This window comes from Hippocampus comes, unplaced genomic scaffold (genome assembly GCF_001891065.2).
Source record: "Hippocampus comes isolate QL1 unplaced genomic scaffold, H_comes_QL1_v1.1 scaffold2, whole genome shotgun sequence".
NCBI classification, from domain to species: domain Eukaryota; kingdom Metazoa; phylum Chordata; class Actinopteri; order Syngnathiformes; family Syngnathidae; genus Hippocampus; species Hippocampus comes.
In genome coordinates this window covers 1561875-1579886 of record NW_017805139.1, presented here as the reverse complement: position 1 = coordinate 1579886, position 18012 = coordinate 1561875, and the positions used below count along the sequence as shown (strand labels likewise).

The 18012-nt window shown below is 40.6% G+C and overlaps 1 protein-coding gene across 3 annotated transcripts in view; it reads right to left on the bottom strand.

Annotated features, from left to right (window-relative positions):
• The window catches only part of ano5b (anoctamin 5b), a 36435-nt gene extending 19396 nt beyond the window's left edge, over positions 1–17039 (bottom strand). The window contains exons 1-2 of one of the 3 annotated variants that reach the window (XM_019867452.1): positions 16641–17039; positions 8357–8401 (exon numbers count right to left, since the gene is read on the bottom strand). In XM_019867452.1, coding sequence (XP_019723011.1) covers positions 8357–8401; positions 16641–16716 — 121 coding nt within the window. In that variant the 5' untranslated portion in view covers positions 16717–17039. The remainder of the gene's footprint in view (positions 1–8356; positions 8402–16640) is intronic. The other 2 variants (XM_019867450.1, XM_019867451.1) reach the window with 2 other exon arrangements.
• Between the last annotated feature and the right edge of the window lie 973 nt (positions 17040–18012).

Genomic DNA, 18012 nt, shown 5'->3' with positions numbered 1-18012 from the left:
GTCTGTCAACAACATTGAAACATGGCGGCACCCGCGATCTCCGACGACAGTTTAAACCGCGTTTTCTGTGTTACAGTCGCATGCTTGCACTGTCATGTTAAGAAAATAGCATCCATTGATGTATCCAAAAAATTCAGTGAACTATTTGATGAACACCACGGGCCGAGTAAAAACCGAAGGCGGAGGAGGACGGCGGCGGAGGCGGCAGCGCGCCCCGGCCCCCCGAGTCCGGAGTGGGGAGAAAACTAAATAGGTGGCGGTGGCGCCTATTTATGTCTACTTGTTTTATGTTTTATGGTTATTTTGTTTAAATTTTTGATGGGGAAAAAAAAAAAACTTTGTCCGACCTACCGACCCAATGCTGAAATTTCATGTTACCGGAAACACACTATCTTTTTTGTTTGGCCTAAGCTATTCACTTCGGGGCATATTCTGCCATGTGCTTAAGTGACAAATCGATTTAAGTGAGCCATTCACGCACCTTCATGGAAGTACACACTCTGGGTGGACCTAGTGTGCAGTCTCCCAAAGACTTAATGACTTAAGCGCCTTTGCACTTGTGCACTCCACAGGCTGCAGAAAGTCTGACACCCCGTGAAGGTGAAACGTCATATAGCACGTTTTGAGTCATTTCAGCCGCTCCAACCCGGTTGACTCGTGCTGACGTGCAGGGGGGGCACACCTGGCCCGTATACGCTCACTGACTGCCCAACGGCCGTAATGTGTCCATCCCAGAAATGCAGACGGACAAACATCGATATTATATCATATTCATTGGTGAAAAACAGAATTGAGCACCAGGGGGCTTTATTTCACCTTGCAGGAGCATTTCCGCATGCCGATGAGTTTAAAAGCGGCAATCACAAACTACTACGGTCATCCTCATGGTGCCGTGAGTTTGATTTGAGTTGTTTTTATTCGGGCATGCCTGGCTTTGGTCCTCCAGGGCTGCTGTCCTGCATGTTTCACATGTCTTATTGTACATGACAAGCAGGGGTTCACTGTAAGTATTGCTTAAAAGGGGAAAATGGGTTCAAAACCTAAACAGATCAATCTTATATTTGATTCAATTTTAATTGCATATACTTAGACTTGGAGGTATGCGCTCTGTGACTGCGACTCTATTTAAAGCAACAGCTGCTCTCAACTGAGGTGAAATCTGCTTTCGGAATGACTGCCTGGTTAATATGGCTGCACGTGCCTCTCTGCCAACCAAATAAGGAAATTTTTGTTTTTATTCTGGTAATAAGGAGTTAGAGTGCCGCTTGGTCATTTTCATGAACAGAAGATGTGATAGAGATGAAATCAGTGCAACTCACGTGCTCCTGTCTGTCTGTACTACAATGACACATTGCATTCCAGCAGGGCAGCGTGGCAGACACTGCTTGCTGCTGCCTCGCTTTTATTCTCGAATGGTGGGAACGTAGCACTTCCTGTGGGGGAGGTTGGAACGTGCATGAAGAAAGCGAGGGGGAGGGGCTTAGCGTATGCATCTCTGCAGTGCCAGACAGACCCACGTGAATTCAGCCCACAAAGGACAGTCCTCTGCTTTCTTCAGGCAGCCGTGTCTGATTGGACATCAAGATGCCAGACAGCATTGGGAGGCCAATAGAAAAGGGTCTTCATGTGTAAGCTCGATGAGGACACTTACGATAGAGGGATATAAATGTGTCATCGATAAAGAGCAGAAGAATCCCGGAGGACAAACAACAGCACGCCACTTACATCGTGGGAAGAAGTGCCAGCTCCGCAGCTGAAGTTGAATTTTTGGTTGCGTTATTTTTTTTCCTTTCCTTTTTAGAGCTCATGTGACATGTACACAGACAGTTATCTGGGTTGAGCAAATAGGAGCAAAGGCCCAGCAGTGTGTCATAGCTACCTCCACAGAGGGGCTAACTATAGAGAAGAGTAGAGTCAATTCCGAATGTAAATATTCATGTTTATGAACAGTTCATAGAAATGAAAATGCAACTTAATCAAGGCCAAGTTACCTAATTGTATCTTAGACAATACAGTACTGAAATCTTCAGGTGGAGGGAACAGTGAAAAGCTTGTCAAAATCACGCATTACTTCAAAATGGTTAGCTGAACATAAAAACATCTTACTTAGTTTCAGTGAGCAATGACAACGTTGGTCTTCAGACTAAGGGCCATATATTTTAGCTCAGCGCACGTCTAGCGCAAAGCGCAGTCGAGGTGTGAGCATGGGTGAGAGTTTTCTTTCTTTCTTTTTTGGTCGGAACGCAGTTGTACCGCTGTGCGCCGTAGTGGGATGACGAGTCTTGGCCAATTGTTGGCATCCTTCATTTTGCGTTACAATCAGGGCACTCGGAGCTTGACGTCACAGAAGCACAAATAGAATCATTGATCTGTCAATCAGGAAATAATATTATTTTTCAAGTAACAAAATGAGATTTTTTTTTTTATCTTGTGTGAAAATATTTTTAAGATGATAATGATGATAATTCCTTCAATGAATTGATTTCTAGAATAATTATGAAGGAATGTACTAGGTTGGTGTCATATTTATGAAATGAATTTGGTGACGTGAACTGCACACATCCGCGGAGAGCCAAATCTGTCATCCTGCGCCTCAATTAAATACACCAAAATCATGTTAGACCACCTGTGCTGCAAAATAAACCTTCTTTTGAGAAGTCTAAAATTGAGTCAATTTTTTGTGAGCAAATTTGCAGATGCGCTGCGGGCGAGGCAGAAATCCCAAGCGAGGCATCACACATCTACTGAATTCACACTGTATTAGTCCATTACCCTGGCATGAAAAGGACAAATCACTCGGTTATACGCTGAGCGCAGACTACTTTCTGTCACCAAATTGTACGATGACTCAGGAGCATGTAACTCTGTGTGCCGAAACGCCCAAATGGGCGTAACATGTGCCCAAGCACACTAGACTAGATTTGCGTTGGCACAAAAATGAAGTTGCGCCCGCTTTTGGACCAACCATACGGGCGCTAGTCTACTAAGGGGGCCAGATGTTCAAAAACAAATGTATGAATTTTTGTTTTGTGCTACACTTTGACAATTTTCATTAGATTTCTATTTCTTCCTCATTAGATCAATTAATTTTGTTTGCAATATTCTACTTCTTTATTAGCTTAATTAACCAAGAACGTAGCTGCTAGACAACTTGACAGTTCAACTAATCATTACGATACAGACCCTATTAAACATAAAAATTATGTGTCCTTATGTTTCATGCAAGGCACAATATAAATTATGATACTGTAATCATATTAAATGATGACGTACTGCAAACAGATTCAATTATGTTAAGAAAATCTGTTTCATATCTCACCACAGAAGGTATCTGTTTCCCCCGTAAACTGGAATTTATTTTGTTCCAATTTTATAAGCTCCTGTCACCATAAGCCACAAAAGTCTTCGGGCTTATGTTTTTTTACAGACTGGGCAAATGTGAATTTCCCAAACAGCCATTCGAGTCTTCAACAGCCAGGTGAAAGAAGGCATTCTGAAGGAGATTAAACGCATCACTTAAGATAGTATGCGGTTGCAAATGTTTTCATATTTGTTGAAGAGCAATTTTTTTTTTTTTAACGGAGCCTGAGTCATTTTCATGTATACTTTTTACCTAATATATTTTATTGTTCAATATTTCAAATGTTCAATTCTGCTCAGAGTGTGCTTTAATCATTTTTGCTCTAAAGGGTCATCACTCATACAGTGACATTAAAAAAATAAGATATATAAATACTGTAGTTCATCATGTTAATTTCTGGGAGAAAATATTTTCCTGAAAAATGCATTTGTGTGACAGGCCTACCGACACAGCCTACCGACACAGCATACTGCAGGGATTCGCTGATCAAAAGTATGAGTCCCATTATGCCTTTAGAGAGTCCCAAATTTCGAATTCTGAAATGGTCTACTTATTCAATTGCACATGTTAATAACACAAACGACAACAATATACATTGATAATAGGTTTATTTCTTACAAACAAATGCTGCAAATTGTTTAATAATTCAGGCATACAAGATTTGCTGAGAAATAGCTTCTTATTTCATCCCATGGTTCAGTCTTTGAGTTCATAAATTCTCCTCTCTTTACTCTGCTTCCAATGATGCAAGGCTTTCTCAAAGTCAACTTATTATGGCAAAAAAACTATACAACTTTAGCTGCTTCCTCTGTGATATCTCCGCAATAAACTTTGGCAACACTTGTTTTAACGTTACACAACTTGGCAATCGTCTGCTTCCCGCCAGGTGAAGGCCGATCTCGCCAATCTTGTCTCGCGAGAACGGAAATCTCATCACGCGAGATTACTTAACGCGAGATCAAAACAACAATGGTGGTGATGGTCAAACTGCGATCGTTGCTGGAAAAAAATAATTTCCGTAGTTTTTTTTTTGTTTTGACTGAGAAATTTCCTTGCGTCCCAAAAACGCACATTATTTGGAACTGTGCGTCCCGCGGGAAAAGTATGCGTCTAGGATGCGGGATGCAGAGGTAACGAGATGGCTGATACTGTATATTAATTCAGGTTCACGATAGCTCCTATTTGAGAAAAGCTGAACTTACATTTAAAGAAAAGAAGGCAGCAGGTCCAGGTGGTGTGAGCTCTGAGATAATCAAGGCCTAAGTTAATGTACACCTCCGAACACTGTCACCTACAGAAGTTCTCACATGCCATCATCAGCCTCATCAAGGATGATGTTGACACAGGGAATGAGGAGTACTGACTCTGAACTTTGCGAACTGGTGTCAATGGAACCACCTTCCCCCACGGGGGCAGAAAAATTATCCCGATGTGGGTGAACATCCAGTGAAAGATCATGAAGAGAGTGGCCTCCTACAAGTTACTTAAGAGTAAACGAGACTGGCCCATAAACACTCACGTGTGCAGATAAGAGGCCACAACAGACTCTACATTCTCAGAGGGCCCTCCAACATTCTATGACTCAATAGCCGTATCAGTCATTTTTCAGGCTGTTGGGGCTGCAGCATTTCAGCTGCTGCCAGAAGAAACTGAGCAGGCTGGTAAGGAAGGCCAGTTGTGCCCTGGGGTGTTCCATCGATAGATTGCAGGTGGTGGAGGAAAGGAAAATGGAAATAAATCTATCATCTTTGATGGACAATTAACTCACACCCAATGCAGGACACCAAAAAAAAAAAATCAATCGATAGTTGATTCAGTGACAGACTCGTTAACCCCAAATGTGTGACGGACTGCAGCTCCCTGCTTCCTGAGGGAAACGAAACTGCTCTAAACAGCTCATAAACAGCATTTCATGTTGTATTATTTATTTTACGCGTACTCAGGTACATACAGCTGTATCATAAAATGCTGCAGCCTATTCTTTATGTTTTTGTACACATTTGCATCTAAATATAGGGCAGCAGTGCCTCACCAGTTTGATCGTTGTCAACCGTTAGTCCCAAGTACTGGTCCCAAGTCGTCCGCAGGGGTTGGAGGGGAAAATGGAATTGTGTGCTATTAATTTTATATATTTCTGTGTTTGTGTACACCACAGGTGTCAAAGTCAAGGCCCGAGGGCCAGATTTGGCCCGCCACATCATTTTATGTGGCCCACGAAAGCAAATTAAGCATGGTAAGTTCCATGATGCTTGTTAAAAGTCTGAACCAAAATTTCAAATTGTCATTTGTAATCCACAATAATAGTCATTATTCTTGAATTCTGATTTTAAAACTAGTTATCCATCAATTTGTTGTGCGCTGTGTATGTAATATGTGGAGGTGATTAAACATTGAGATGGTTTCCCAAAATTCATAACGGCCTTCCAAAGGACACCGTAACTACAATGTGGCCCGCGACAAAAATGAGTTTGACACCCCTGGTGTACACTGTACCCTAAGCATCCTATCAGTTTCAGGTCCACAAAAAGTATTTTAAAAACTAAAATAAAAAAATAGGTCATCTTTAACCTATGGTGGCTCATGACCTGCATCACACAAAATTGTTCGCGGTCGGCAGTCTGCAATTGAGGCAAGCGATCAGACCCGTTGCATTTTAAAACAGCACCTCGAGCTACGATGGTGATGTTTCTGCACTTTATACGCAACAAAAGTGCATCCCTGCCTCCACTGCGATAGGCGGTGATTTCTTTTTTTTTTTAAATTCAGTATTGTCTTGTATCTATTTTATTTTTCTGTTTTGTTCATGTCCGGGTCTCTGTATGTGTGCACGCGTGGATATGTGTCTCCGTGCACATGCAGTAACGGGTCAAAAAACAGTTGGGCATTCCTGATGTAGAGTATTCTCATTTTATATTATTCAGAATTTATCTTGACTGCTGATAATTAATTTAGCTCAGTCTCAACTGCTAATTGTATAGAGCCTAGTAAATTATATGCATTTATTATTTTTGCTGCATACAATGCAAGGCTCGACAGAAGCCAGTTTGAAATTCAATTTGAGAGTTAAAATTAGCATTTTGGAAATATATCTAGACAAGAAAATAGCTTGCTGCTACGCATTTGAGAACTAAAAACTGGAGCTTATTTAAAAACACACACACACACACACACACACAATTGCATGTTTGTTATTGAGTAAATTGTTTTACTTTTTTTCATGCATTCATAATTGGTCTTTAATCAAGCACAAATATTGTTTATCTGAATATTTGACAATTTGATAGAATGTTCAGTAGGATACTTGAATACAAAAACATTGCTGCTACTAACCACCTTGCTACTGTTAAAAAAAAAAAAAAGTCCAGCAAGCCTTAGGTTTCTTCTGGATGGTGTTCAAATGTAAACTCTTGGAGAACTGAGGACCCCATGTCTTATTTTCAAGGCAAAGCAGCATAACACTGCATTACAAGTAGTGTAATGTCTTCAAGGTACTCCTGTGATGACATCAAATAACATTCTAAGACTCCTATCACACATCACACATACTAGGAAAGAAAGAGACAGTTTCACATCATGAAAACCAAACCAACCAACTGAACTGAAGGTCATTTTTTATTACTATTATTATTATCTCAGCAAGTAATAGTTATTTATACTAATTCACCACTGTTGCTAAAATGTACATCAGAGCGCTTTGTTTAAAGGGTCGAGAAACGCTGCTCATCAGAATCAGCAATATCTGACCACAGGCCTGAGACAGCATGTCTCAAGTGATGCTTCTGAGAGAAGATGTACAGGCCAATAACTCACGTGCCCACAGGCATTTAGTAATCATGCATGGTGGCAAAAAAAGAAAGATTGTGCATTGTCTCTTTCAAGCATTTTACCTGAACAATGAGAACAAAAAAAAACATAACCTAATTAAAATTTCATTTGAGAGCTGGTTGCCTCTGGCCAGGAAATCCAATACTTGTTCTAGATTCTGCACCACTGGGAAAGCAAAACCCCACTGCTTCAGAGGTTTCTGTTCTAGCAAAGCATGGAAACGAATATTAATTACAGCTTCAAAATCTTGCTGCCTACATAACAAGACTATTGGTTTTCTGCAGGGGAAATGAACACTGGGGTGAGCATCTATATACATAGCTGTATGTGACTTTTACATCTCTTGTACGCTGAATAATTCATATTTACATGTAATTGTAGTAGCTGCGGTTTTAAAAAGCCAGTCAGGATTACAAGAACAATAAGTGCTAATTTCATTTTAAATTGCATCTTGATTTTATAATCCAATTTACAAAGCACCATTACCACAGTGACCAAGCATCTTCTACTTCAGTTTTCTAATAGAAGGTCCACCCAAAAGACATCACCAGAATTAGTGTGAATGACACTGAAAACGGTGTTAGTGCAGTGTTTGCACTTTTGTTGCACAATTTAAATGATAGCCATTGCTCCCTATGAGACAGCAGGGTATAATTAGAGAATGGTGTTATAAGGGTATATTTGAATACATTCCCGTTGTTTTCAGTGTAGAATAAATGAGTTTACCATGGTCAGCTTGTCAACAAATGCTGTGACTGGAAGAAAGAACATTCAAAGTAGCATGACCACATTCGTTAGCGTAATCACAAACAAATTATCTGATGGATGAAAAACTTGTATGGCCTCATTACTCATGTTAGCATGCCCGACTTTGACACGTGTACATGCGTCAGTGCAGATGAGCCACTTGAGCCATGAATACAGCACACTGTTCAACCTGCAGTTCAGGGCCAACATGGAGGCTGAAACAGCAAACAGGCAAAGACACTTCTGGGTGTCATTAGCACACAGACCAGTGCAGAAATAACAGCCAAACCGAAGCAGAGTTAAGCTAACCTAATGAGCACAGCTTGGTGTCATGGGAACAAGTATATGAAATGAGACAAGAGGAGGAAAGTAATGAAAGGACGGACAGACAGGCATCACATCAAGCCTCAGATCTGCCCGTACCTGTGTGCAAGTTGATCCTGAATGCGGTCAGCACGGCAGGACCATCTTAAGAGAGCAGATATAAGCATTAGAAACTCGTCTTATGCTGTCAGTAAAAAGTAAAACGTTTTAACTGCTGGTGGACATCTGACCAGGTTCTCACTTGTAATAGTGCCTCAGGTATGCTTGGATAATTAAAAGAAGAAAAACAGTTGAATTGTTTTATCGCCTACAGGAATTAGATCAGGACTGTAGTAAAAAAACCTACATAATTCAACCTGAAAAGGAGACAGACCAAGACTCAATCTCCTGAGTAGAACACAATCCATTCCATGATGTTGGTCCACTTCCATCCATCCATCCATTTTCTGATCCGCTTATCCTCACAAGGGTCGCGGGGCGTGCTGGAGCCTATCCCAGCTGTCTTCGGGCAGTAGGTGGGGGACACCCGGAACTGGTTGCCAGCCCATCGCAGGGCACACATAGACTAACAACCACCTGCGCTCACACTCATACCGATAGACAAAGTATTCCAATCACGTGGCAGGCATGTTTTTAATATGTGGGAAGAAACTGCAGTACCCGGAGAAAACCCACGCAGGCACGGGGAAACATGCAAACTCCACACAGGAAGGCCGGAGCTGGAATCAAACCCTGCACCTCTGCACTGTGAGGTCGATCACCGGGCCGTCCTGCTGTTCCACTTCTAATTGCTGTAAATTCATTTAATTTACAGGCAAGTTTTGAAGTTACATTTTAATATTTGTAACTGTCATAACAACTTGCAACTCACAACATGTTACAAAATGATGGTTCTCAGTTTTTGTGTGACTTTTGTTTTTTCTATCGAGCTGAATTAAAACTTTGCTTTGTTTTTGGCAGGCTGCGTGGGAGTCTGTCATTTATACAGTGTCGGCACCAATAACAGCTCATGTGTAGCTCCTTTTCAACTGCTGCATTTCATTTTTTAAATTTAGACAGGAGTTGTTATGCCTCACACTTGAATAACCCCAGCTTGGTATTTTGTAACAGAAAAACAGGGGAAGTAATACTGATTTGGAACAGATTTAACTTCCTCTAAGTCAGAGGTAATGCCAGATTTGCAAGAAATTCACGTCTTGCGTTGTAGCACATGCGACATTAGTAAGATTTGTACGGCTGTTTAAATGAATCTGTCTTAAGTATGTGTGATTGAGCAATGAATGATCCAAACGTGAAAAATGTGAAAAGTGAAAAACAAAAGTACAAAGCTTTTTCAAAGAAAAATAGCTGTTCCACGAAAACATGAGTTTTCATGGAACCATTTCAATGAAGCCTCAATTCAGAAAGTTAACTCAAACACACCATTTTCAATGTACAGCTAAATAACAAGAGGGGAAAGCAGAAATTGCAACCAAAGTACCCACAAAACATTTTCATCAGAATCAAGTATGATCTCAGAGGCTTCATTGACAAGTGCATGAATCCCCAAGAAGTCATGTTCGACTTAAGAGAGGACGCAGTCTTATCTTTGCGAGACACAACCTACAAGTGTTGAAATAGCATGTCGATCGTGGTTGAAGACGTGATGTGTGTGAGGTCTACAGCTGTTTCCAAGGAACGCTGGCAGATGCAGATTAGGTTACATTAAAATCTGATTAGGAAGTCTTCACCCAATCATGCTGCTTTTCCACAAAGGTAACCGAGTTATCCATTTAGTATTATTTGCAGGCTTAGAGGTATACACCAGAGTTAGGGCCGATATGTACATACACAGTGTACCCCAGTGTATCACGAGTACGATAAATATTCTATCGTGTCACTTTTTTGCTACCGTTTCTTCCGTCATTTGTCATCTGCAGCAAACTGCGTGGAATAAGAACATCAAAGACCTCTATATAAGCAGCATGTCCACATATCATCAGACAGTCACGCGGAGCGCTCATCGAAGTCAGACAGCAACAAGCACAGATTTTGAAATTCGGTCCTTGTCCATTTCGGAGAAAATGTAAGAGTTTTTAAATGCACCCCATGGTCGTATTTTCCACACTAAAAGGCGCACTGGATTATGAGGTGCACCTTCAATGAATGGCCTAGTCTGTAATTTTTTTCATATATTGGACGCACCACACTGTAAGACGCAATCTCCAATGCATCCACTAGATGGAGCTACGTGCAAGGAAATACAAACAGAACTGTAGCAATGCCACTCGAGTGAGAGCGCGCCTCAGCTGTCCATAGTCCGCTGCTCTCTGCTGTGCGCGCATGAGCGCGAGCACGTACGCACGACGCAACCCACGTCACAGATCAAAGAAGCTTTGAACAAACGACAACAACTAAGATATCTTAGCTGTTGAGTGGCGTTGCTACAGAACGATCAAATGTCAGTAAAACTTATTTAATAAAGCAGCGACACAGTTCACTTAACCAACAGCAAGTTCTAACAGTGACTCGTTAACATTGAACTCTCTTACCGCTGCTCTATTTCCGTGTTCAATTGCATAACCCGATTGCCGTAAGTTTGAACTCTGCTTTGTAAGCTTGTCTCTAGCAAGGAGCCATTTTGGGGTCTGCATATTACCGTAATAACCATACACAAGACGCATCGGATTTTAAGGCACGCTGTGAGCTTTTATGAAAATGGAAGTCTTTTAGGTGCGCCTTTTAATCTGGAAAATACGGTAATGTAATCCCACTTAAAACACGAAACATAAAGTAGACATTTGCGGTGATAGTAGTTATTCATCCACGTAGACAGTTCATTTATTATCAGGGGTGTAGTGGGCGTGGTACGCGGGCGTACGCCGTCCACCCACTTCTCCCGACGCCACATTCAATTTTTATTGAAATGTTTGTTGATCATTGTTATAATGCGAGTTATGCTTAATAACGTTGGCCTGTGATTATTTTGGAGAAGTAAAACATTAAATTTTTACGTTAGTTCAACTGGTGTTGTAGCCTATGATTGATGTTCTGTATGTATATATACAACATCCCAGAATCGCGTACACCCACTTAAAAAAATCCTCACTACACCACTGTTTATTATGCATGGCAATGACGGTATGTCATCATCATTTGTAGACATCTACGTTAAATGAGATCGAGAAGCAAAGTCTTCAATATCCCAAATATTTCTATCCCCTCCGGCATTGCCACTTTGCCGATATGAGATGGTAAAATGAGCCGTACATGCAGCACCTAATTCACTTCCCTAAACATTGTGCAACGTAACATCATTTTTTTTGGTGCGCATCACTCGACATCATGCTTTGTACGCATGCGTGTCAATTCACAGACACGTTGGGTTCACACTCAAAGTCGCATTTGTTTTTGCAATGAACGAGTATATAAAAAGATTGGATTCAACAAAAAAATCTGAATAGGGCATCACGACCTGCAATTTGAACAAAGCAATAGTGTGTATTTGAAAATATAATGTGGTATATCATTACTGTAATATAAAATGGCCTTCAGTCTGATGGAAGAGTTTTCCCATATCGCCCAGCACTAGTTACGAGCGGGTTATTTCTAAAATGAAATATTTTGATCGAAACACAAAACAATACTCTGCAGAATGCGGGACTGAGAATAAAGAGATGGCTTTTTATGTATGATTTAGTATCATGCCTCCATCACGGGGGTAATACAATTACAGGGTCAGTTGCCATGGCAACTCTTTGGCTCTGTTTCTACTCCAACTGGGCGATGACTTCATCTGGATACAGATAGGGGAGTGAGATCAGCTTTGAAGCAAGCACACATGCTAAAAAAAATCAATAATAGCTATGAAGCATTGAAAAATGAAGCTAAGACGAGTTCACGTATCATGATTAAAGGACAGCAATTCCAAAGAGAGGCTGGGTTTTCATTGAGGAGGCTGTTTAGGCCGACAGACAGTGTCGGCTCGCCCAGAAAGTAATACAAGCAAATGCTACGGGTGCCACCGCCGCCTTCAGGGGGCACCGTGCAATCCGGAAAAAAAAAACAAAACTATTCACCTTCACTGTAATTACATTAAAAGGAGGGCCACCGCCGCCTTCAGGGGGCACCGTGCAATCCGGGAAAAAAAAAAAAAAACTATTTACCTTCACTGTAATTACATTAAAAGGAGTTCACTCTTAAAATGAACACAGTGACATATTCACATGTAACCCACTGAACCATATATCAACATTTTTGTGTCATGACAGGGTGTATGTTCTCAACTAATATGTACAAAATCAGATTTTTTTTTCTTTCACGTTTTAAATTGTGAGGATAAATGCTTCAAATAATGGATGGCTGTATGTTATCTTCTGAATTCAACACACTGGTTAAAAACAATGCTATTCGATTTATTTTGCAATCGTATGTAAATTTGCTGATGATCAGACTCCATGGTCGGCACTGCTTGTAGAGTGCAAATTGTCGAACATCCATTCAGGAAAACAATTCACATTTCGACTAAATTGGCCTCACACAAAAACCCAGAGATCACAAACCACACAGAATGGTACCAGTGTGGGGGAAAAAAGAACACATGACAACATGACCAAAAACAATAAAACATTGTGTAAGTAGCAAATAGAGGTTTTATCGTAGAGATGAAGTAAATCTGCATTATTTCCTCAGCAACAAGTTGGTTCCAGTCAGGATCTCTTTTAGCAGATTCCAAGTTAGCATCACCAGATGGATTGTGTTCAACATTTAAGGTATTACTGTACGACATTAGTCTGTCAGTCAAGTCTATAAATCCATGTTTGGGCAGCTGTGAACAAGGTACAATTGTCAAAACAGAGCCAGAGGAAAGCGAAGACAGACGTCTTCCTCCCTTTTCACATGCGGCTGAAGGCCCGCTCTGATAAGCGCCTCAACAAAGCCACTGCGCAACAAATGCAGTCTATCAACCCACAACAGACCCAAAGTAAACTGACAACTCTTTATTCGGCACTCATCGATAAATGCAATTTAGTGTTGGGAACAAGTTCAGGTCTCTTTTATTGCAGTTCAAGCAGCAAATTTAGCATGTGCCAGACTGTTATTTGTTCCCAGTGCTAGTAATGATACAGTAGTTAACAATATGAAACAAATCCAATTATGAAGTCAAAACATAAGGACTAAAAATAACACTTCAGTATTGAACAAGATCACGAGATTATAATGGGCTTGGTTTGGAAGACCAAAAAAAAAAAAGCACTCAAATTCCTTCAAGTGTTCCACTCTCTCTGCTTTGAGACAAACGAAATGCTGAACTTAATATAACATATTTTATTTAACATAACATATATAATTCATTTGACAGTACAGTATTGTGGATGGTATTCATTTTCTTTGGTATGTTTAAACAATCTACAATGCATCGGTCTATTTGTAGTGACGATGAGACCAATATTTCCAACAAGATGAAGTAGCACTAATGGGGATTTGATTTTGATTTTGGTTGATATAATTAAGACATGGATCATTTTAAAAGAGGAGCTACCGTAATTTCTCGACAATAACACACATTTTTTTGTTGCAAAAAAAGAAAACTCAAAAATTTGAAGGGGAGTTTTATACATGGGCTGAGAGGAATGAAATGAAAATTTGTCACATAGCATGTAATATAGATCATGGGTGCCCAATACGTCGATCGCGATCAACCGGGATATTACGGACTGGTCACAAGTCGACCGCGAGGGGTGGGAGGAGGAAATGTGGGTGGGGGGGATTGGTTGCTTCAAAAGTCAATCTTCGGTCAAAAACGTTTGGCCACCCCTGCTATACTTAAAGCTGTTTTGCGATCGCTTGGGGTTGTAAAAGAGTTGTGCTTTCATTCCATATGATACTTAATGTCAACCAACACTACTCAGAGGGGATAGGGACCGGGCCAGCTCATGAATAGTGAAAAGCTGCATATAATTGACATTGATTGAAAGGGATTGGGATTGTTGTTGTTGTTTTTTTAAATAAAAACATATAATTATTAAAACCAAAAAAATAAAAATAAATTAAAAAAAATGTAAAAGCCAATAAACTTTCAATATGATTTCCACAAAAAATATGGAAAGAAGGAAAATGGAGGGGAGGATTATGTTTTTTTTAAATAAATAAAATATAAAATATTGAAAGAAAAAAATCTCCAAATATATTCTGTGAATCCACTTGTGTCAAACGAGTATGTGGGGGTCGACTGTACGATGTTATTTGTGGTGGTTTTGGCATAATTCTCCCATGAAACTTAGGACCAATTATGATGTTCCAAACAGGTTTTTGCCCAACTTCATGATTTAGTTCATTGTTTATCCACCAAGCCTCGCATCATCTCGAGAAGCATGCTCAGTACATGATAATCACAAAAGATAATAACATACACAACAAAATAAGACTCAAAACATGAGAGCATGAAACTAGAGGTGTGGGTGCTTCGAGTGGAGAAGATGAGTGGCTCCACCATCTACTCTGACAGTAAAAAAAAAAAAAAAAAAAATTTAAATCAATTGAACATGTCTAGTCAATCTGGTGACTGGTTATTGTGCTCCTTTGGCTGCTAAATACTATCTTGGTTCACAGTTCAACAGCTGTAAACAAGTCAATACACTCACCAGATAGGCCAAACTCCTCGCTCCCAATTCTCCAAGCCTGCACCTTTGTGGCTCGGTCCCGGCCAGTATTAGAAGCAGGTTATGTTACATAACTCTTGGTGCTCACAGACCGCAATGATATTGTCCGCGATTGTTTATTTCACTGCGTTGCATGTGTGTGTGTGTGTGTGTGCGTGCGTGCGTGCGTGCGTGTATGCGTGCATTTGTTCATGTGAGTGTATGTGTAAGACGGTAAGTATATTCTCAACGCCGATTGACTTTCGGCAACGCAACACAGTGAAAAGTTCACATTTTCATCCCCCCCCCCCCCCCACCCCGAACCCCTCATGGAAAACGCATCCACCTATTCCCAGCTATCTGCACAAACTGCATTGGACTTTATATGCAACACGAACGTTCAACTCGCGTTTGGTTTGACTGCAGTATCAGACTCCCTGACTTCTGCATCACACAAACATAATTTTTGCTGCTCACCAAACGTCAGGTCGAGCAAGTCAACTGCCGTAAATAGAAACAAAATTGTATTTAGCCGATGTCATGTTCTATACAGAAGTTGGTTCCCTAGAGGACGTAACGTACTTTCCAAAGCAAGCCTTTGTTGCCCTTTGCAATGCCGGGTCGTCTTTGTGACATCCCGGCACATATCTTGTCTGGAAATGAGAAATCCCAACGAGCAAATTATTTATGTAGATAATACTTCACTTTTTGAGCATGTATACCAGCAAATTGGAGGAAACATAATAAATGGGTACATCTGAAAATCAGATTTTAAAGGGAGCTCTAATATTGACGTGTGTGTTATCTTCAAGAAATTATGATGAAACCTTGGGTTTATTTAAAAAAAAACTTTTTAAAAGTTGTGAACAATTATTCTCTAATACACAATACTGCTCTTCTGTGGTCATATCAGCTCATTGGGAACTCTCGGGTAAATATGTGTTATTATTTGTGAATGCTTAGAAGGGAATCCTAATTTAGCAGAGACATAATGATGACTCTGAAACAGCACAATCCTCTGTTAATGCCTAGAACTTTGCGAAGTGCAAGCTCGTCATTCTCCACGGACCATCAGGGAGAAATAATGGTAAAACAATTCATTTTCGTCAAGCCAACATCTGAAAGCATATCATTGGGTAAAGTAAATGTCCCTAATGGACTCTGGTGGAGATTGTTTAAAACCACACTCAAAGTGGTTTGGAGTTTGGTAAAAACACACTGACTGACCGTCACTGAAGAAGAAATCCCGTGAAATATGGAGAGAAAATATAACCATTTTCTTAAATTTGAAGTACTTTAGATTATCTAACGGCCAACCTAAATCTGTGTTTTAGTTATGGAAACACCTTCCGGGGTGAGTTTGTTTTGAAATGACACACACTGAACCAACAATAAAAATAGTAACAGAGAACCAGTGTAAATTCTACTCCAGTTTATTTTCCGAGTATTTGCATATCATCAATAATAGCCTCAGCTCAGAGAAAGCACAAAGTACACGAGGACGACTCTGTTAACACGTTTGCATAGAAATGAATATTTGGAAGTTTAAAACAACATGAGTGGTTGTTCATTAAGCTACCGTTTTCTTAAAACGATCACGTTATAAAGTCGGCTCATTTATATTTATCGACGGTTGACTTATTTAGTGAGTGATTGCTTTCATACGGGGTGGGCATACTGTCTGGACAAAAAAAAAAAAAAAAATCAATGAAGTCCAAAGAGAAAAGAAGAAACGACGTGGATGCACAAACAAATGGGCCTACCTCCAGTGTGAACGTCTCCGGCGCTTTGCAGCTCGATCAAAGTTTCATCCTTTGCCTTGCCCGTTATTTTCCTCATTGCGACCAAACGTGTGTTCAGTCAGAGCGGCTGTGACGGGGAGGCACGGACCGGTGATGCCGCTGTGGCACTCACTGTCGGATCAACCAAATCACCACCGTGTACACACACCGTCAGCAAAAGAACGGCGGTAGCATCTTTTACACGTTTTCAAAGAATGGAAGTGATCCCCTGCTTGCTACCAGACGCTTGCCTGAGTAATGAAGGTACTCATAAAAGGGGAGTGGCAAAGAGGCTTTTCATCGGCTCAATGGACCTCTGCGTGAACGTGCGCAAGAACAGAGAGTGAACGTGAGCGTGAAACAGCCTACATTCAAGAGGGGGTTGGAATTCTAAAGTGGTTGTGGCACAGGTTAAATACGACAAAAAAAGTCAAAAAACGATAACGGAATACTTGTGGTACCACGTGGTGCTGACCGCAGGATGGTAATTTGTGTACAATAACGATACCTTGTGGCTTAGAAAGGTAGTGCATCATATTTTCTGTTTTCAGCGACACCCAATCCACACTTTTACTGGCTGAATATGTTCTTGCAAAGTGTCATATTTTTTAAGAGTCGACTTCTCAAAATCGTAATCATAAAATATTAGCACTGTGCAATTCTGGTCGCACATTTTTTGTTTGAAGACAGTTGACCTTTAATCTATTATGTGTCTTCAATTCTAAATATCATGTGCGCTCGTCTCCCTTTTGAAGCCTCAGTGGGTGTCTGAGGTATAAATATGGGGCCATTCCATCAATCCATTTTCACAAGGAAGCTCGAGACTAATCCAAGTCTTTTGACTCTGGAATTTTACATTTTATTTAGATGCATACATGTTTTTGCAATGTGGGAGAACCCCATATGCTCAGTGAGAAAACTTGCAAACGTCTCATGTCCAGGTCGGAGGCTGGAACACAAAACCTTGAATGTGTGTCTGTATTTCTCACGCACATCATGGAGAGATAAACTGCTCATGGAGAAGAGTTTGTCCACCATTAGTTCCCTCCTAAAAGCTGAAGGAAACTCTGTCAGGAAGTGGTGGAAAAGATAAAAACGTCACAATGCAGTCAAGTGAGGATGCACGAAAATAGTACAGCCATACAAATCCATTATGAATGGGTAAATTCGTTCAGGATCCGTTATTGCAGTTAGTTAACATGCACATATATTTTAAATGGCATAGAATTTTCAAATACAGTATTCATTCATTTATTCAGTCACTTTCCGAACCGCTTTATCCTCACACGGGGGGTGCTGGAGCCTATCCCAGCTGTCTTTGGGCAGTAGGCGAGGGACACCCTGAACCGGTTGC